The sequence below is a fragment of the Sinocyclocheilus grahami genome, unplaced genomic scaffold (genome assembly GCF_001515645.1).
Source record: "Sinocyclocheilus grahami isolate Dianchi unplaced genomic scaffold, SAMN03320097.WGS_v1.1 scaffold26.1, whole genome shotgun sequence".
In the NCBI taxonomy this organism is placed as follows: domain Eukaryota; kingdom Metazoa; phylum Chordata; class Actinopteri; order Cypriniformes; family Cyprinidae; genus Sinocyclocheilus; species Sinocyclocheilus grahami.
The window spans coordinates 388,466-410,100 of record NW_015505205.1 but is presented as its reverse complement, the minus strand read 5'-3'; the positions used below and the strand labels follow the sequence as shown (position 1 = coordinate 410,100).

Genomic DNA, 21,635 nt, shown 5'->3' with positions numbered 1-21,635 from the left:
CACACACACACACACACACACACACACACACACACATATATATATATATATATATATATATATATATATATATATATTATAGAGCATTATAATGAATTCAGAACAGAACAGAAACTTGTTTTAATCAAAATTATAACTGATTAGTTGCCCAGGCACTGAGGTGCAACTACTGCCAGAAGATTGACAAAGACCATCCCACCTGTAATGAGATAGAGGAGAAAGAATGCAGCAGTGGATTTGACAATTGCATTACAATCAAAATGCATCATCCAGCCTGTGAGTTGACCATATTCTTTTCCTCATATGTTGAAACTGATAAAAATAGGATAGTTCCTTATTTAAGTTCTATTGCATGTGTAAACTGAGATTTAGTTGCATCAGTTGATGGAGTGCAATCATTTGTTGTGAGTATTATTTAATTTGTGAAAGCTATTCTGCATTTCTTCTTGTAGATGGTGAGGTGCGCAGATGTGCCAAAACTAATGAGTGTGATGCTCAGGTGCCTCCTCAGGTGGAGAAAGTGTGCTGCAACACAGATCTCTGCAACTGATCTGCTTCATCAGCCAAATATATTTTACAATGATCTGTTTTTATCTCATGCTACATAAAATGTTCAAAACATACAGCTATCATTGTTATTAATTGACTTTAATTTAATATATGTAAATGCAAGTAGAGAATAATATAAAGAAATAAACTCTGGCCAGCAAAACAAAAAACAATGATGATTCTTTGTGTTTTCTAAAACATTTTATCTTCTTGTACATTGTCAGAGGTTTGACAAGGACAACAGCTGAACTCTACAACAAAACAGCTCAGTCAGCACAAAAATGCAAACACAGAAACACCACACAGAGCCAAAACGCATCTCCTTAACTATTTTTTGTTCTTGGTTTATTGCAAAAGCACATTTAAGCTTGCAATTTCAATCAGACTGAATTAAAATACAGTTCACAATATTCATCTGTAAGCCATAAAAAAGCATTTAAGAGAAAAAAAAACAATTTATATACAGATGCATTAAAGCTACTTACTATGCTTGTGTTCAATGGAAACCTATTGTTAACCATTACAGAGATAGTGGCCTATTGAGTAGAGACAGAACAGGCCACTTGTTATAATTACCAGGGCAGACATAAACAGTAATGCATAGACAGACATTCTCTTTTCTGCTGCCCCTCGGACCACACATTGCTGCACATTTACCAAACTTTTGTGCATAACAAAGGTATGACTCTTCATTCAGTTTAGGTAGAACCCAGCAGAACAAGACGTACACAAACAAAACCTCCACTGCAATTCGCAGCATGATGCTGAACAGGTACACCAACACACTGCTTTTGCTTTTGTGGTGGTCTTTCATCATCCTACCCCCAACAGTCATGGTGGGATCAATGACAGCTCCCTGCTCGCTTTGAGATGCCATCTCTCTCTCCTTCTTCTTCTGGAATGAAGATCGAAGATGGGAGGAAAACATCTCCATGAGAAGGACCGAGAGCACAAGTAGGATAAAGAGGAAACGCCACGCCATCACTATAGAATTGTTGAAGTGTTTATTAAAACAAGCTTTAATGCAGAAGGAGTCAGTGCTGTTACAGTGGAAATCCTAATTTAAGCTTTTCCATGGAAACTGAGCCAGAAAGACGGTCACTAGGCGGATGCAGAGCAAACCGAACCACATGGTGTGACCTTTATAGGTGGCAGTGGAGTACACTGCAGTGCGGAGGATTGGGATGAGCCCGGTAACTATCGCTGCCATCGCTCTCTAGGGTGGATTTGTCTTCTTTATGGAAATAAAGAATGTATCTGTACAAAAAAAAGGGAGAATTTTCAATTAGTTATATCACAAATATCTGGTGCATTGTGAGATACATCAACATGATTTAAAAAAGCAGTATGGATATTTTGTTTAAAGAACATGAACCAAACGTACCTTTTTAGGGAACGAAGGTTTTGTGTGTTTGTCCAGTGCTGAAGTTGTTGAGTTTTTGAGAGTTGTTCAGAATTTTGAGCTTCACTCAATATATAGCCTGTAACTGTAAGTGTCATTAAAAATGGTTTCTCACATGTATCCAGTTTTTTTTTCTTAACTTAGGGTTAATACAAGATCTCTATTTGTCTATCTGTATTTGTCTTATAATAATAATATTTAACACACTTCAAATGTTAAATGTTTACAGCTCAAACCCCTTTACTTTAGATGATATTCCAAACTGAATTTAAATGACATGTTAGTTTAATGGCATTCTCTACCACTAGTTAAAAATTTGTTGACAAACCTATGTTTTTTTGTTTTGTTTTTTTACTAATACTAATTTCATTACTATTTTCCACATGTATAATAAAAAACAATAAAGTCATCAAAACTATGAAATTGGAACTGTCGGCTTCTTTCTTTCACTATCAAGGCATATTCACCTATTTAATGACAAAAATATATTGTAAAGAAAGTCATATCTTTGTGTCTACAAAACTAGATTAAACATTTTTAAGATAATAGAAAACACACCTTTAGTTAATGTGTCCAAAATTGTGACTGGTATTATAATTATTTTTCAAGTCAATAAATATTACACTACACCAAACTGTCAAAAAGTAAAATTTTGCTTTAGGACATATAAAGAAGAACAAGAGGCGATTATTGTTTAGTTGTACAGCATAAAAGCAATATATTATGTCCAAAAAGTAATTACGGTCATATTTACCACCACATACACGGGCTTGTTGCCTTTAAAAAAACACTCAAATAATAACAGCTGTTGAAACTTCAGAAAAATAAAATACAATATAAACTTTTGTAGTCTGTTGGAGAAAAAAATGGGTTTAATTAAGTAAGGTCTTGTGATTAAAATCAGAATTCAAATATTACACTGATTTCATGTGTATAAACATGACATATTAAATTCAATATGTGATTATGACACTGAGGAGAACCATTAACTGACTCTTTGATTCAGACATACCTTAAAAATAAAAATCCTCTCAGCAATCTTGGCACATTTCTAAAGAGAAATACATTTTTGTACAATAACAAGGTTAAATTAAAGACATTATTTTGTGGCTATTTATGCACTGAAGCATTTTATACTATTTAAAAATTAGATTTTATTGATTTTCAGGCTTTTTGCAAGATTCTCTCAAAGCAGCTGACACAGTCAGCAATAAGTTCAGAGCCCCTCTTCCTTGTCTATATACACATGGGCTGGCATTGTCTGAAATGCCGACACCGGCACAGTCACCGGAACAGTCAGAGAAATAGCGGTGGGCTCGGATCCCGACGGTGACGCAGCACTTGGTGGGGATGGCGGGGGTTGGCTGTGCACTATATCTGTCTGAGGCAGGGAGGATGAGGACTCAGTGTCGCGGTGGGTGCGTAAGTGTTTGCGAAGGTAGGCGGCGAAAAGAAAAGCCTTTCCACAAACAGCGCAGCAATGTGGCCGACTGGTCGAGTGGATGCGCTGGTGTTTACGAAGCCCGGCTTTATTCAGGAAACCCTTACCGCACTGGTCACAAACGTGAGGTCGTGGCTTGGGGTGCAGTTTCTCGTGTGCCTGCATATCAGCCAGCTGAACAAACTCTGCCTGGCAGATCACACAAATGTATGGGCCAATAGGTAAAGCCGAAACCGTAGAATCAGACGGGGGAGAGATAGTGTGTAGGCTGGAATGGGCCTGCACTTCCTCCCATGTTCCAAATATCATATCACAGTGAGAGCAGGAGAACTGGGGCAGGGTGGTGGGAAACATTTGAGCCGTTTCAGGAGCGGCCTGGACCTGTAACGGCCTCTCGGACAAGTGTGTCCTCTCATGCTTGCGCAAACTGGATGACACAACAAACGACTTGAAGCACAGCTGGCATTTGTAAGGACGCTCCCCTGAATGCACCCTTCTGTGCTTGTTCAGACTAGAGCGCTCCGTAAAGGACTTGCCACATTCCGTGCAAGAAAAAGGCCGCAGACCGGAGTGAACAAGCATGTGGCGTCGCAGATCCCAAGAAGCGACGAATGCTTTATCGCAGCGTTGGCATTTGTAGGGCCGCTGACCCGAGTGCACACGCTGATGCACCGCAAGGTCCGCAGGCTGCCGAAACCTCTTAGTGCACTTGTCACAAGGGTACGGCTTGAATCCTTGATGCGCCCGTTGATGTCGGCGGAAACTAGAGGGATCGGAGAACATCTTGCCGCACTGTGGACACAAGAAGGGTTTTTCACCCGAGTGGGTACGAAGATGGGACTGGTACGAGGACAGCTGAGTAAAACCTTTGCCACACTGTTCACACTGATACGGCTTGCTCTTGGAGTGGATTCGCAAGTGGCACGCCAAAGAGGACGACCGGGAGAAGGCTTTGCCGCAGTCTGAGCACAGGTAAGGCTTCTCGCCCGTATGCGAGCGCTCATGGTTCTTCAAGTCCTTCAGCTCCGTGTACGTTTTGCCACACTGGCCGCAAGAATACGGCCGGTGGCCTTGGTGATTACGCCGATGCTTGCGGTACACTGAAGGGTCGGCAAAACTCTTCCCACACTCGGAACAAAAGTAAGGCTTCTCCCCGGTGTGTGATCGTTGGTGCACTTTGAGTTTGGATAGTGTGGGATAACTCTTAAAGCAATGAGGGCAAGAGTGAGGCCTTTCGCCACTGTGCTGCGTCATGTGGATACGCAGGCAAATGGCCTGCATAAATGCCTTGCCACAGTCAAAACAAACAAACGGTTTCTCTCCTGTGTGTGAACGGCTATGGTTGCGTAACTCCGTTGGAGTCTTGTAAGCCTTATGGCAGTGTGGACACTGGAATGGACGCTGAGCAGAATGGGAGCGCTGATGCTTGGAAAGCTGCGCCCGGCTGGAGAACGTCTTTATGCACTTACTGCAGGTGTACTGCGGCTGTTTGTCTTTACCATGTACTGACAGCTTGTGGCTTTGTAGAGCTGAAGGGCTGGTAAAGACCTCCTGACAGGTCGAGCATTTAAAAGTGTGCAAAGTTTTTGGCGGTCTCCCTTTGCCTCTTCTTCTCGTAGGTTGTTCTGATGAGTTGTCTGGTTCTTTGTTGGGCTCTGTCTCAGAAGGCGGTGGTGTATACTGCTCTGCGGTTGGTGGGCTACCTGGTTGGGGTGAAGCCATCCTGATGATGCTGGAGAGAACAACAAAATACACAATGAGTGCCTTGAATTTGAGTTATAATTTAATTTAGGGTTCATTTCCTTACTTTGTTTACTTTACTTACATTTGACCGATTCATTTATACTTTCATTTTTTGTCACTTATATTCTTTGCTGTTATAAGTTACTCTTTGTTCCAACTTTATTCTTTTTTTTTGGAAAAATATATTAAATAAATACTACACTTACTGTTAATTTTCTTTTAAAAATGCATTTTCCTCCGTCATTTAGTATATTTTATATCTTATGACAATGAAGGCAAATTGAAGTTAAATGGTTAGTTCACACAAAAATGAAAATTCTCTCATTAATTATTCACCCTCATGTCGCTCCAAACATGTAAGACCTTCGTTCATCTTCAGAACACAAATTAGGATATTTTTGATGAAACTGAAATGTTCCCAAACCCTGAAACGTAGTAAGGACATCAGTAAAACAGTCCATGTGACACCAGTGGCTCAACAAAAATAATGACTTTATTCAACAATTCTTCTCCCCCGAGTTACCGTCTTCCGCCATTTTGGAGAGTAGCACGACGTATGCGCTGATTACATTCAGGGGAAGCGCATGCATGCGTTGTACTACTCTCAAAAATGACGGAAGATGCTAACTCGGGGGAGAAGAATTGTTGAATAAAGTTTTTATTTTTGCTTTCTTTGCGCACAAAAAGTATTCTCGTAGCTTCGCAAAATTGGGAGTTGAGCCACTGATGTCACATTGAGTGTTTTACTGATGTCCTTACTATGTTTCTAGGTCTGGGAACATTTCAGTTGCGTTGCTGTCAGAGAGCTCTCAGACTTAAAATATCAAAAATATCCTAATTTGTGTTCTGAAGATGAACGAAGGTCTTACGTCTTTGGAACAACATGAAGGTAGTAATTAATGACAGACTTTATTATAGGAACAATAACTGTAGTAACTAGAATGTAGTATTTAGTATATGATGTACATACAGTGTATATAAATAAAACTAGTAATATTTTGGCAAAAACCATGGTGAATATTGTTTAAAAAATTAAATATGCTGGGATGGGGCAGGCGCAGGCAGCACAAAATGGCCGGCATTAGGACCTCAGGGACAATTAGGAAAGCTCTTGTTCTCAAAGGATGTTGGCATCTGAGCTACTTGTGTACAAAACTGAATTACATTTCGATGTTAACAGAAATTTAACATAACGACCATGACCAAATAGAAGCAATGCGAATACAATACAGTGGTAATTCAAAGAGCTAATGAACATGTCTTCAAAGCATACAACTGCTCTTTTAGCTTGCACCATAACACAAAATGGCTGGCTTTAGGACCGCTGAACATGCGAAGCGATTTGCAGTCGCTTGTCACTTCATTATAATCGCTGCATAACAAAATGTTACCGTTTTTATCTTTTTAGTATGCTTACAAAATGTGATTTACGTTACGTACCTTTTGTGCTCTCCGGAGAGACGGGTGTCTTTGACAATGAATAGCAAAATCGATCAATCTCAGGAGAAGATCGGCGGCTTTAGGACCACGACGAAATTACCCAGTGAACGCAGAGATGTGAGCCTTCATGACTTCCTCACTCACCACCTGGGGAAGGTCTACAAAATGATCTGAATTTCTCTTAAATTAAAACGCTTTCAAGCCTCTGCTATTTTGGTGTTCTTGCTACGGTGTTTCTATGGACTAGAGTGCATGGTGAGTGGGATAGAATGGGGTGGGGAGAGAGTCTGTGGGAGGGGAAATTATGTATGCTCACTTCAATGTACGTGGATGTGCAGTTGTTTTGTGCATATAAAGTTACATAACAAAATGTGAATTGGCAAAAAAATTATAGTGCGGTTAACTGGTTCTAGTAACTGTGTATTTGCAATAGATTTATTTTAAGAGTTGACAAATACAGTGGAATTGTGCATTTTTAATAATACAAGCTGTTATTAACATTAATGACAACATTAAAGAATGAACGAACAAACAAAAGCGAGGCTTCGAAAATATAACGTAATGGGTGGAACAGATTCCAAGAAGTACTGATAGCTGAATAATGTTTAATTATATACATATAATGTAAGAGTGTTTGCACAAATGTGTGGTTATATATTACAAAAATAAAACATTCATGGTCACTAGTGAGCAAACGTTTTGGGAAAAGCGGGTAAGTTGCTAAACTTCATGTAGTTCATGCTATTAAATTATTCCAATAGGAACTTGCGGAGAGAGTAGAAATAATAAAAGTAAAATACGTTTTCGAATGAAAATAGGTTGTTAAAGAAAACACCTCTTAAGATATGAACGAACGGACGTTTTTCGTTGATGCACATTTCCTGTTTCCTAGCAACAAGAGCAGGAAGTGAGTCGAGTGGGATGGTGGAAAAGACAATTGGTAGAAAGGGGGACGAACACGCCCGTCCTGAAACTAAAATAAAGTGAACGGAGTGCCAACATTACATGCGCCAACATCACACAGGGAGACTGCAACATTCAGTATGTATATTCCTATCGTCTTTTTTGCCGTATCAGTGGGTTAGTTTTAGCCGTAGATTCTAGCCGCCAAATGCTAATTAGCTCGCAACGGGATGGGATGCTACGCTACTGCCTCTCCCAAATACATATTTTATTCAGTTCAACTCAAGGGCAATTTGTCTACTACATTAATTTAGACTACGGCTATAAGACTATTAAAACTATCAAAATTTCGCTTGTGTTGCTAGCTGTTAGGCTAATGTACTCGGCAAGTGTTTACTGTGTCAATAGAGCTCCATTGTGTGTCCTGTTTCCTAGCAACAAGAGCAGGAAGTGAGTCGAGTGGGATGGTGGAAAAGACAATTGGTAGAAAGGGGGACGAACACGCCCGTCCTGAAACTAAAATAAAGTGAACGGAGTGCCAACATTACATGCGCCAACATCACACAGGGAGACTGCAACATTCAGTATGTATATTCCTATCGTCTTTTTTGCCGTATCAGTGGGTTAGTTTTAGCCGTAGATTCTAGCCGCCAAATGCTAATTAGCTCGCAACGGGATGGGATGCTACGCTACTGCCTCTCCCAAATACATATTTTATTCAGTTCAACTCAAGGGCAATTTGTCTACTACATTAATTTAGACTACGGCTATAAGACTATTAAAACTATCAAAATTGTGCTTGTGTTGCTAGCTGTTAGGCTAATGTACTCGGCAAGTGTTTACTGTGTCAATAGAGCTCCATTGTGTTAGGCAGTCTGTCACCTAACTGCTTGAGTTGATCCTTCAAGCTGTCCACTCATTTATATAAATTCTACCTAAAATCCATTACAGATCAGTGATACTGTCAGAACCAGACAGATAAACTGTATCAGCGTTATTCTGTTGAATAGTGTTTTAAAATAAGATATAAAGAAGAATAAAATCTGGAGCTGACCAGGCTTCATGATTGATGGTAAATAGCTTTGAATGGATATAAAAACCCCTGCATGTAACTTGGTGTATATATATATCCAAGTTGGTTTAATCATTGCTTGTATAAAAAAAGTGTGTGTTTGGTGTTTTTTGTGTGCTTAATTAACACTTTTTAATGTGAACATATAAAAAGTGTTTATTAAAGTGACAATTCACCCAGAAAAGAAAAGTCACTATTTATCCAATGAAATCCATCTTATTTTGTCCCAAGTTCTGTTTCTGTTTTAATTGATTTTTAATTTTAATTGATTAATAATAAATTATTAATTTATTAAAATGGTAACAATAATAGAGACCTTTGACCTTTTAGAGGAATCTGTTTACCTTATACCAAATTCCTAATTACTCACCCTCATGACATTCCAACCCTGTAGGACTTTCTTTCTTCTAACAGCATTAAAGGAGATGTCAGGCAGAATGACAGCTTCAGTCAGCATTTCCTTTTATTACATTTTTAGTCCATACAATAAAAGTGAATATTGACGGAGACTGTCATACGGAAAGAAAGTCATATGAAGATTAAAGATTGAAGATAGAATCTTCAGTTTTGCATGCATTACCCTTGTAAACCAGTGCAGTTTTTATTTTATTTTACAGTAATGGTAGAATACTTCCTTTTATTTAATTACTCATGGGTTATGTAAACTCAGAGCTTTTTGTCAAGACTTGGTCTCATTAGAAAGCAATGTTAATGTTAGCTTTTCATCATTATTGACTTTCTTGTTATGCAACTGCCTTATGTGAACTTAATGGTAAATAATGTATGGGTTTTCCTGTTACAGATTTCATCCAGTGCCTGCGCTTGCATAATCTTCACAATTACATTTTTCCAATGGAATGGAACAGACTGTATTTTCAGTTAATATTTTGAATGTTGCCTTTACACCTCTTCAAACAAGCCGATTTGATAATAGCGAGGACAGGTTTGTCCCTCACAGTCATTCAAACTGGCTCTTGTTGACATTTCTTATGATTATACTATACCATTATAGCTATGCAAGAGCCAAGCCGGACCAAAGGCTTTTTGTGTAGACATTGTGGTGTAGTATGTGCAAGCATGCCCAGTCTTTTGGAGCATACAGACACTTTTCATCTGTCGTCCGATGAGGAGCATGTGAATGAGACGAATGCTACAGAATTTCATGAGCCGTTTGACAATTCCTTCTCAGATGAGCACCTACCTCAGGTTGAACACCTCATGGAGAGGCACATGTGTGCTGACTGTGGTAAAACATTTACTGATATTGCAGGAATCAAGTCACACATTTGTCCCCTCCTGAATCAGCAGTATCAGACCATGATGAATGGCTCACCCGGTCACATGGACTTTCACAACACAAAGCATCAACATTTCTTAGGAGAGTCAGGGGAAGATGTTGGTTTTGAGGGACACAACGCTAGTGCAGCAGAGGCCTATTTTAGACAGCAGACCTTTCATGACAACGTTCATGGTGAGATGAGTGACAGTGAAGCTGAATGTGAAGACGATGAAGAAGAAGATGATGGAGAGATGTATCAGTGCTCGGTGTGTGGAAATCACTATACTAGCATGCGTGCACTGCGAAGCCATCTCAGAGGTCATACTCAAACTCATGGCGCACCTTCAGCATGTGGCCCATCATCGTTGTCTTCTCTAGAGGTTAAGAAAGATGAACCGAGTGAAAATCAGCAGGGTGACTGCAGTCTGATTATCTGCAGCACTTGTGGAGAGAGCTTTACAAAGAAACAAGACCTACAAGCCCACCAGCTCTTGCATAGCAATATAGAAAGTAATCCACAAGAACAATTTGTAACCAACCACCAGAATGAGCTCAAACCAAAAGTGGAAATGGAAAGTATTATTTGTGGGAAATGTGGCATAAGCTGCAACAATATTAATCACCTCAATAACCACAACTGCACAGGACAACGAGATGGACAAGTGGAGGAGAAATGTGGGGAGAAATCACTTCTTAAAAGTACATTTCAACGAGAACTTTTGCAGGCGAGTCCACATGATGGAGAGCGCCAGTACAAGTGTGACCAATGTGGTCGTTCGTACAGACATGCTGGATCATTACTCAATCATAAGAAGTCTCACAAAACTGGAGTGTTTCGCTGCTTCGTTTGCCAAAAGCGCTTTTATAATTTGCTGGCTCTCAAGAATCACCAGAGGACACACTTTGATGTTAAAAAGTAAGTATTTCAAAAAAATTGTTCATATTGAACTTCAGAATTGGATTGCTTTGAAAAAAGTTATTGTATAGGTTATACTTCATCTATATTGTTTTACAGCCAAGTTCTTGTTTTATCTGATCTTTTTCTGCCAGGCATAGATGCACAGAATGTGGGAAAGCATTTAAAATCTATAAACAACTGTTGAACCACCAGAGGGTACATCAGGAAAACAAGGCTAAGATTGAAGAGCTCAACAAACAAATTCAGACCCTCATGCAGATGAGTGGGAATGCCTCAGGGAGTGGAATGCAGGCACTTAATTCCAGCAAAAAGAGAATGAGCAGACGCCACAAGCGACGGCAGACCTCTAACAGTGATCAGTCTAGCCAAGAAAAAGTGGGCCAGATGGGAGATCCCAGAGACCCTCGCCCTTTTGTCTGTGATCAGTGTGGGCGAAGCTATCGACATGCAGGAAGCTTGGTCAACCACAAAAACTCACACAAGACAGGTGAATATTACTGTGCGTTGTGCAACAACACTTACTCCAACCAGCTAGCAATGAAGAATCATTTGCGAATACACTTTGCCGTCAAAAGACACTGCTGCCAAGACTGTGGGAAGGCCTTCAGGGGAAACAAACAGTTACTCAACCACACTTGTTTGACCAATAAAAGAAATGCAGCAGCAAGAGGAAAGGTCAGGGGCCACAAACGAGAAAAGAATTTGACTTGCAAGCAGTGCCGTCTTGTATTTCCAGATACTGAACTACTTGAAGGACACACCTGTAGTATAGAGACTGCCCCTGATTCGGTCCCCCTAGGAAATGTAGATGGTGACAATGATGGTGCGGACCTAGAAAAAGAAGAACGACCATTCAAGTGCAACATTTGTAGTCGCAGTTACCGTCACGCTGGTAGCTTGTTGAACCATAAGAACACTCACAAAACAGGCCATTTCACCTGCACCTTCTGTGCCAAGCCCTTTTCCAATCCCATGGCTTTACGAAACCACACACGCATTCACACGCAGAAGAAAAAGTATGTCTGTCCTACTTGTGGTAAAGCTTTCCGTCTCTCTAGTATCCTTTACAATCATCAAAAAATCCATACACGAGGAATAACTCATTACAGCTGCCAAACATGTGGCAAAAGCTTCCAGGGAAAATCTGGGCTAAAGAGACATCGCTGTTACCGAAACGGCAATCCAAACTCTACTGTAAATCAAGACGGTGTGGACAAATGCTATACGTGAGTCATTTTTTTTACTTAAATGCTATTTGAACACCTATCCTTGCTTATCCGTCATCTGATGCCAATCTTTTCCTTTGTTACAGGTGTGATCAGTGTGGACGCTCTTATAGACATGCCGGTTCCCTTCTTAACCACAAGAAGACTCATTCCACTGACCTCCTACACTGCACTCTCTGCCTAAAAACATTCACGGACCCTCTGGATTTAGAGAGTCATTCTCAAATGGCTCGCCACTGCTGCCCAGATTGCGGGAAAACCTTCTGTGAGTTTGCACACCTGCAGAGCCACATGGAGGTGCATAGTAAGGAACTCCCCTATTACTGCAACATATGTCAACAGAACTTCCCAAACCTGGCTAGTTTTCAGCAGCACCAGGAGCTCCATGGCGGCTTGCAGGGGCAGTCACACCATGAGCAAGGTATGCAGATGCAGCAGGATTTAGGCTGGGACTCGGCACTAGACCAGCAGATAGGAATTCAGAGCCTTCCTAAGATCGATTCAGCCTTCAGCCGAGAGCTGCAAGACCAGCAGGAAAGTAGCGAGGGATACAGTAGGGAAGAGAAAAGTCATGTGTGCGAGCACTGTGGGCGCACTTACCGCCACGCGGGTTCACTGCTCAACCACAAGAACAGCCACAAGACTGGCTCCTTCTTCTGCTCGGTCTGCCAAAAAGAGTTCACCAATCTAATGGCGCTGAAGAATCACCGGCGCATTCACACAGAACCCAAACGCTATCAGTGCCTGGAGTGTGGCAAGGCCTTCCGGGTCTCCACCCAGCTTATCTGCCACAGGCGCATCCACACCAAAGAGAAGCCTTTCTCCTGCCTCCTTTGTGACAAGCGTTTCTCTAGCAAGTCCAACCTCCGGCACCATCAGAAGATGCATCAGAATACCCAACAGACTTATGAGTCCTCCTTCAACATGGATGATAATGCATTCATGGGACTGGGTGTGGAACCTTTCCTCTAAGGCCACACTCCAATCTTGCCGCTTCAAGGGAAGATTTCAAAACAATATTCTATTACAAGACTCTTTCTCCACCCAAGGCCCAATGCCAATAATCGTACCACATCAGGTTTTCTGCTGTACTTGTCCAGATGGTGTCGCACACAGATGCTAATCTTGGCAAGACTTGCCTGCTTTACTGGGGTGTTTTCAAATGTTGTTCTTTAATGGACACTTAAGACTGGCATTGATAAAATACTACCTCTGGTAGGGACAGTAATACTGTAGACATTTTAGAATAAGTGACAGTGCCTGTCAGAGACCATTTTAGGTTTTTATTTTATTTTGTTTGTTTTGTGTCCCCACACAGTGCACAAATTGTTTGGTACTATGATAGGTCTCAGACTGAGAGCTTGGATGAGTATTTCTGTCCAGACTCTTACCTAGTGCTGCCTTCAAGAGCCTGACCGATTATTTGGCGTAATCAGAGGGGGAACAAAACAAGCTGTTATGGTCTTTTTTTTTAAAAGGTATTATGGGAATAAAAGGGATACATGCTATCCTTCTCATTATGTTTGTATTAAGTGCTTCCATATTTTCAGGTTATTGTACTGCTCATGGTAGATGTGCTGTAATTGTCTCATTAAGACCAACATACTCTTGATGTTCCTGCAGTTTCATAATGGATGACACTGGTAAGGCTGTTAAACAGCAACCTTCACTAAGGCCTGTCTTGTAGAAAATCTCAAAGATATTTATTTATTTAAATAGAACTATTTATACCTAACATTAATATTTGAAGTGTAAGCATATTTCTTGTCTTTAATACTGTTAAATGTGGTACACATTATGCATGGTATTAAATGTGTGATAAATGCTAGATTGGTCGATTATGTAGGTATTCTAGATAATGGTTGTAAACACTTAAGAAATACCTCTTTAAAAGCATTCACAAGAGCGTATTTGAAAGTACAACAGAAATATTTCAGTTTTCTTACGACATACTTTTCTAGTAAATGTTTTATGAAGTGGAAGTATGTTCAAGATTTGGAGCACAAAAAACTAATGGACCCAAAATAAATCCATGATCGGTCGGGCTCTATTAGGGCAGGAATTCTCAGACTAAACTCTTTTCAACAGTTTTTTTTTTTTTTTTAAATGCTCAGGTCTCACAACTTACTAGACGCAATGTAAGAAAATACATTTAGCTTGATGCTTCTTGCATCAATGCTTCTGTGTCTGTCTTTGATGCCAGATTGAATTTCAATGTGCCATTTCATATCACCACCCTACTTGGATTAAATTATTTGTAAGATGGTTTCCTTTTAAGCCTATAGATCAGTGCTTACTGATTATTTAAGAGTAGAATTTGCAAACTTTCATGTATTAATGGCTTCATTGCATTTGAGAAAACTTAAACTGACAACTGAGACTCACTGTAATCAGTTGCATATATCTTAAATATAAAATATTTATTTTTGTTCACATGATCAATGTTTCTCTTTTTAAAGTAGTGACCTTAATAAGCAGATGATGTTTATTTGTAGGTGTTGATGCCCTCACTTTCTTGAACTGAATAAAACCAATATAGCGGTGTGTTTTGGCTTCTTCTTTGAGCCGCCTTATATCTTATCTTTGTTTTAACACTTGAATTTCTTGCAGTTGCAGTGCATTATATGATTATTTTAGAATATGCAAATGAGAATTGAGTCAATGGGTTTATCATTCTGCTGTCACGTTGTGACTACTGCAAATTAGACACTTCAAAAAACACATTAAGGAAACAAAAAAACATCAACAGACAAATACAGTACGTTAGTTGTCTCTTTATTGTATTAAAATGCATAGTTTCCTCTGCAGTCTGTGGAGTAATTGTGAATGAGTAAAGGCACAAATACACAACCAACTTTTCTTAAGACTGTGACAGCGCCGTGCATGCTTCACAGGTTTATGTTTATCGATAAAGATTCTGGACTAGCTTCTTGATGTTCCTAGATTTCTGACAAACATGGCAGTGATTCACAATGAGGTACATAAAGTATTCTTGGGAACTGGGGTATAAAGTGTGCTTAAGTTTTCTTGAAAACAATGCAACAAATTCTTTAAGCAAAATATTTCTTATTGCATTCTTTTGATTCTGGGTTGAAATGTTAATCAAACATGTTCTTCACAGGTTTCATGAGATTAACCTCTTACTTGTCATTCAAACAAGTTGATTACTCCTTAGCATCTGCTGTATATAAATATATACATTCCCTAATGCCCACAGCTGGCTACACGCATCTAAAACTGCGTTTCAAAACATTTTAGTAAGCTGAAATTATAAAACACGGGAGATTAAATGTATTGCATGTATGTAAATATCACTACTTACATGTAAATATCACTCTAAACTATCTAATCTCTTATGTGTATAAAGGCAGCAAAAATCAGATGGAATCTGACACCTGCGACTCTTTCTCAAAGAGTTTGTTAATGTCAGCTGGCGACTCTTGTCTTTCAGGATATCGAAGTAGTGACCTTAATAAGCAGATGATGTTTATTTGTAGGTGTTGATGCCCTCACTTTCTTGAACTGAATAAAACCAATATAGCGGTGTGTTTTGGCTTCTTCTTTGAGCCGCCTTATATCTTATCTTTGTTTTAACACTTGAATTCCTTGCAGTTGCAGTGCATTATATGATTATTTTAGAATATGCAAATGAGAATTGAGTCAATGGGTTTATCGTTCTGCTGTCACGTTGTGACTACTGCAAATTAGACACTTCAAAAAACACATTAAGGAAACAAAAAACATCAACAGACAAATACAGTACGTTAGTTGTCTCTTTATTGTATTAAAATGCATAGTTTCCTCTGCAGTCTGTGGAGTAATTGTGAATGAGTAAAGGCACAAATACACAACCAACTTTTCTTAAGACTGTGACAGCGCCGTGCATGCTTCACAGGTTTATGTTTATCGATAAAGATTCTGGACTAGCTTCTTGATGTTCCTAGATTTCTGACAAACATGGCAGTGATTCACAATGAGGTACATAAAGTATTCTTGGGAACTGGGGTATAAAGTGTGCTTAAGTTTTCTTGAAAACAATGCAACAAATTCTTTAAGCAAAATATTTCTTATTGAATTCTTTTGATTCTGGGTTGAAATGTTACTCAAACATGTTCTTCACAGGTTTCATGAGATTAACCTCTTGTCATTCAAACAAGTTGATTACTCAGCATCTGCTGTATATAAATATATACATTCCATAATGCCCACAGCTGGCTACACGCATCTAAAACTGCGTTTCAAAACATTTTAGTAAGCTGAAATTATAAAACACGGGAGATTAAATGTATTGCATGTATGTAAATATCACTACTTACATGTAAATATCACTCTAAACTATCTAATCTCTTATGTGTATAAAGGCAGCAAAAATCAGATGGAATCTGACACCTGCGACTCTTTCTCAAAGAGTTTGTTAATGTCAGCTGGCGAGTCTTGTCTTTCAGGTTATCACCCTCTGTTGCTTCGCTGGTCTTCAGTGTCTCCAGAACGTTCATCAATGCTATAGACAGGCTGCTGAGCCAGTCAGTGTCAGAACATTGTTGTACAAAGGGCTACATCTATACAGTGCGTAGTATTCCAACACTATAAAAATAGATAATTAAACTGTACAAACAATGATTACAAATACATTCAAATGGCTGTGCCATACTAAATCTGTTTAGGGAGGCATATTTGTATAAAAAAAGTTGATCTCTAAGTCTACTATATTAAACGGTTTGTGGTTATTTGTTTATCATGTTCACAAATCTAACAAGGAATATTCAAGTGGGAATGCATCTACAGTGCACTAAGTGCAACATGAATGGACATAAAGTATTCTTGGGAACTGGGGTATAAAGTGTGCTTAAGTTTTCTTGAAAACAATGCAACAAATTCTTTAAGCAAAATATTTCTTATTGAATTCTTTTGATTCTGGGTTGAAATGTTACTCAAACATGTTCTTCACAGGTTTCATGAGATTAACCTCTTGTCATTCAAACAAGTTGATTACTCAGCATCTGCTGTATATAAATATATACATTCCATAATGCCCACAGCTGGCTACACGCATCTAAAACTGCGTTTCAAAACATTTTAGTAAGCTGAAATTATAAAACACGGGAGATTAAATGTATTGCATGTATGTAAATATCACTACTTACATGTAAATATCACTCTAAACTATCTAATCTCTTATGCGTATAAAGGCAGCAAAAATCTGATGGAATCTGACACCTGCGACTCTTTCTCAAAGAGTTTGTTAATGTCAGCTGGCGACTCTTGTCTTTCAGGTTATCACCTTCTGTTGCTTCGCTGGTCTTCAGTGTCTCCAGAACGTTCATCAATGCTATAGACAGGCTGCTGAGCCAGTCAGTGTCAGAACATTGTTGTACAAAGGGCTACATCTATACAGTGCGTAGTATTCCAACACTATAAAAATAGATAATTAAACTGTACAAACAATGATTACAAATACATTCAAATGGCTGTGCCATACTAAATCTGTTTAGGGAGGCATATTTGTATAAAAAAGTTGATCTCTAAGTCTACTATATTAAACGGTTTGTGGTTATTTGTTTATCATGTTCACAAATCTAACAAGGAATATTCAAGTGGGAATGCATCTACAGTGCACTAAGTGCAACATGAATGACCTCAAATTTCTGCAAAAACAGTGCTATCATGCTGTCCATAGGATGTCACTTAGCACCAAGGCTTGCAAACCTATTCTGCACAGTGAGTGACAAGGAAGGTCTCAGTGCAGCTTTTGTGCATAACCATTTGCTATGCATGACATAGCCTACTAATGTAATAAGTTAGACAAATCAGATGCTACTCATAGAACACTCTGTGGTTGAGGTACTAGCCAGCGTTTACCAACTGGAGCATTAATTCACTGGAGTAACAGTCCATTTTCATTTTCGTCAGCTTGAGTTCCATGAGCTGAAAACATTTAAAAGATTGCATATGAACAAAACTAATTTCCTTAACGCATTTCGAAGCATCCTAAGAAGTGTTGCCGTTTTCAACCCTTACCTTATGAAGATCCTATACTTGATAAAGGGGTCCTGTTGTCTCTTCAATCGGTTCTGAATTGTGGACAGAAAAAGTTAGTTAGTTCTGAGTACTGCTCTAAAGGAGAATGTTTGTTGTTAAAAATGTGCTGTAATGTTAATATCTCACCACGTAAAGTCCTCTTGGACCTGAATTGATGCACTAGAATGCCTATGAGCAAGGCTCCGCAAACAATTACGGCTGCCAGGACAGATAAACTGGTAATTGCTGCCACCCTCCAGGAATCTGAAGGCTCTATGGGTGGGCCTTAAAAGCACAGGACAATGTTACTGGAAGACCTCCAGCTCGACGGATCATACAGAAAGAATCTGGCCACTCCTTCTCTGTACGTAAGCTTTGACCTACTGCAAAAGAATCTACTTACAATGCATTCTCATGAGCGTTTAACCTTATTCAGTTTGGGAATATCGGACCATTTTAATGACTTGGATCTTTGTATCTTGTTCGACAAAATGAACAAATTTTTATTCAAGTTATCTCATTCACGTGGATCTAAATTCAAAAAAATGTTCAGTAGCGAAATTCCCCATTTTTGAAAATAGTAGAAATTAGGAAATTTTAATGTGACCCTGCTTCCACCACGAAAACAAATACATAAGAGATGTTTGCAACTTTTTATCTCACAGTTCTGATTTATATCTCACAATTCAGACTTTGTTTCTTGCAATTCTGAGACAAAAAGTGAGATAAACAGTCACAATTACTTTTTTTTTGTTTTCATTCTATGGTGGCTTCCATAAACCAAATTTAAATGAATGATTAGGCCTATTTACCTCCCCAGTCGCTACTGCAACTTGAAAAAAGAAAGAAAAAAGACAAAACCGTAAATGGGGTGTCACCCTTTTCAAATATGTATACTGCAGGTAGGTTAATAATATGTACTTTTAAAGTATGCCAACTAATGTGTACCTTATGGTAGCCAAGTAAGCCTACTAATAGGGGCAAATAAGGTATAAAATGGTAGGCTACCTTTAGTTTTTGTACCTTAGGGCAGTGGTTCCCAACCCTGGTCCTGGAGGCACCCCAACACTGCTCATTTTGCATGTCTCCTTTCTCTGACACACCAATTTCAGATCTTGGAGTCTCTACTAATGAGCTGATGACCTGAATCAGGTGTGTTTGATTAAGGAGACATACAAAACGTCCAGGTTCGGGGTGCCTCCAGGACCAGGGTTGGGAACCACTGCCTTAGGGTACCGCCTTAGTGACAGCTTTTTGTACCTTTTTTTTTCTTAGTGTGTTCATGAACAAGCCATCACTACTATTCAGAGTCAGACCAATTATAATCCCAACTTTGATCGAATATACTCACATGTGTCACATGATGGAGTTTTCGGATACTGTTTGCATATTTGACAAGGTACACATTGTGCGACATCTCTGTTCCAGAATTCGGATTTCAAACAAAGGGCTGAACCTGACAAAATTGAACAAAGAAGCACACATAAAAAGGTGTCAAATAGCGGTAGCAGATTACAGCGAAACTGACAAAAACAACTTCTGCGCACACGTTTCCTGATAACTCGGAGTGGGTTCGAGGTTTTGCGCATGGGTACAATTTGATGTTTTACGACTGAATAAGAAGATCCAAGAGCTTTCTTCTCTCTGCCTCTTTTTCATATGAAATGAGATGGGGAAATTCCGTTGCAGTGATGTGGTGGTGCACTCGCGGGGAAACGATATTACTCATGCTCTGTGTGCGTAAGCAAGTCTAAAAGCTCACAGCCAGACTGTGATGCGGCCCCTGAGTGCATGCAAAGTGTCCCACTGTGAGAACTGAGGACATGGAAAAGTGACTTTACGAGAGCTAATGGGTTGGCGAAGGAGTCATCAGTGAAAGCTGCAGGGCTTATGGTTTGTCTTGCGCATTTGCTTGCAATCAGGGGAGGTAGGCTACATATAGGAAAAAGCGGTAAGGCAGGTACCACTGAGAGTCTTTCACATGAACAGCTGCGGTCTACAGATGACAAACATCTGCAAGCTAATATCACCCGCAGTACTATATGACGTGACTTCGAGAACATCGGCAGATTCTAATGAAGACTTGCTTTCTTACAAATGACTCTTGACGTCTAATCCTTGTGGGGTGCGCTACATTTATCACTATCAAATGTTAGCCAGAGCAACTTTAATTAAAATGAGTGAAAGTGCATATTGAAAGTCAAATCTTTTCTCGACAAGTTGTGTGACGTAACAGAACAACGTGCACTGCTCACGTTGACTTATAAGTTGATATTGATCCTGTATGGAGACTTTCAAGGATGCATTATATATAGGCCTACTGCATTAAAAAGTACACTGTATTGTAAAGATCTGCATGTCTTTTTTTATCATATACATTAAAGCACATTTAAAAACTCTTCAGGGAGCAATGAATCAGACCTCAGTATTCTTATCTGATGGCTGAGGTTGTGAATGTGGGCTGCTCAACTAAAGGTTAATTCTGGAAACAGAGATACTGAAATCACAGTTCTGCTCTATCCCTACTGCGCCCTTGAGCAATAGTAAAATATCAAAGTTTTGTATGTTTTATCATGCACACCCAAGTAAGCTTAATGTTCAGTAAACATCAGCTTGAATTTCAGCCCCTCAGAGTCTGTAGTTCTCAGCCTTTGTAATCCAAGGACCCCTATTGTCAAAGTTAACATTTGAAGGGCCCCCTATATAGCCTAGGGGCTCTTCCTTTTGTACTTCTGCTAAAATGATGAGGTGCCATATTTGACTAACTTTTCCACGACATTCTAATTTATTGAGATGCACCTGTAAGCATGTTTTGATGTGCATGATTGAATCCATAAGACTTTAAATCTAATTTCCTCGTTATAAAGTAACTTTGTGACATGACATGAATATGTTTTCTGTCTGTATTAAATCACTGCTTAACTAAAGCCACTGAATATAACAAGGGGCACTTTCCAATACATTGCCTAAGACTTTTCCATAGTAGGCAATGCACTCTTTTCATTCCTGCAAGTGGTTTTACAATTAAAACTGTTCCAGCAGTAACATACACATGCCAAAGTAACAAAGGCACTACAAGCTTCATGTTCCTCATGGAAAGCTGAAGCCTCTTGTGCTGCACTGTTCTCAGCTGGGCACAATACAACCCTTGGAGCGGGCGGGAGTGAAATAAGAGCATTGGAATGCGGAACCGGTGGGAAATGTAACTGGTAAAGGAAGCTATTACGAATGAAGCAGTTCATCGTCATTAACTCCACTGACTCCACGTCTCTCGATGTTCATAGCAAGAGGACAGAGACATAAGGTTGGAACTTTCCTCACCAACACACAAATACATAACAAACGTCACACATAGCCTACGCTCTATGTTATAACATGAGGTTTATTAAGCAAGTAAATGTGAATATTCTTACTTTTATCCGCGTTTGTTCCATGAATAAGAGTGGCGATCAATAGAGTAATCCAATAGATGCAACGCAACATAGCACCGGAATCCATTGAGCTTTATATATATTGAAATCCCACAGCGATTTCAAAAGATTAAAAGCCACAAATGGGGTTCAAGCATAGCAAAAGCAGCGCGTGTGAATGACCCACCCCAAACTTTCAGTCTTGTTTTAATAGCGCCCACTATGGCCCACAC

At 39.4% G+C, this 21,635-nt stretch overlaps 1 protein-coding gene, 1 long non-coding RNA gene and 2 pseudogenes across 2 annotated transcripts; 1 reads left to right on the top strand and 3 right to left on the bottom strand.

Moving 5' to 3' along the window:
- Positions 1 to 931: 931 nt before the first annotated feature.
- LOC107566048 (gap junction beta-5 protein-like) lies at positions 932 to 2,264 on the bottom strand (annotated as a pseudogene).
- A 544-nt stretch (positions 2,265 to 2,808) lies between these two features.
- LOC107565960 (zinc finger protein 668 pseudogene) lies at positions 2,809 to 7,016 on the bottom strand (annotated as a pseudogene).
- Positions 7,017 to 9,675: 2,659 nt separating this feature from the next.
- LOC107565918 (zinc finger protein 11-like) lies at positions 9,676 to 13,899 on the top strand (the record flags this gene model as incomplete). Its single annotated transcript, XM_016251225.1, has 3 exons — positions 9,676 to 10,745; positions 10,880 to 11,974; positions 12,061 to 13,899. Coding segments are annotated over 3 exons (3,051 nt in total), but the record flags the coding sequence as incomplete, so codon positions are not given.
- Positions 13,900 to 16,784: 2,885 nt separating this feature from the next.
- LOC107566129 (uncharacterized) lies at positions 16,785 to 21,635 on the bottom strand. Its single transcript, XR_001606464.1, has 5 exons — positions 21,406 to 21,635; positions 19,344 to 19,448; positions 18,140 to 18,277; positions 17,993 to 18,045; positions 16,785 to 17,899 (listed from the first exon to the last, which is right to left on the bottom strand). It is a non-coding gene; the product is annotated as an uncharacterized lncRNA (long non-coding RNA).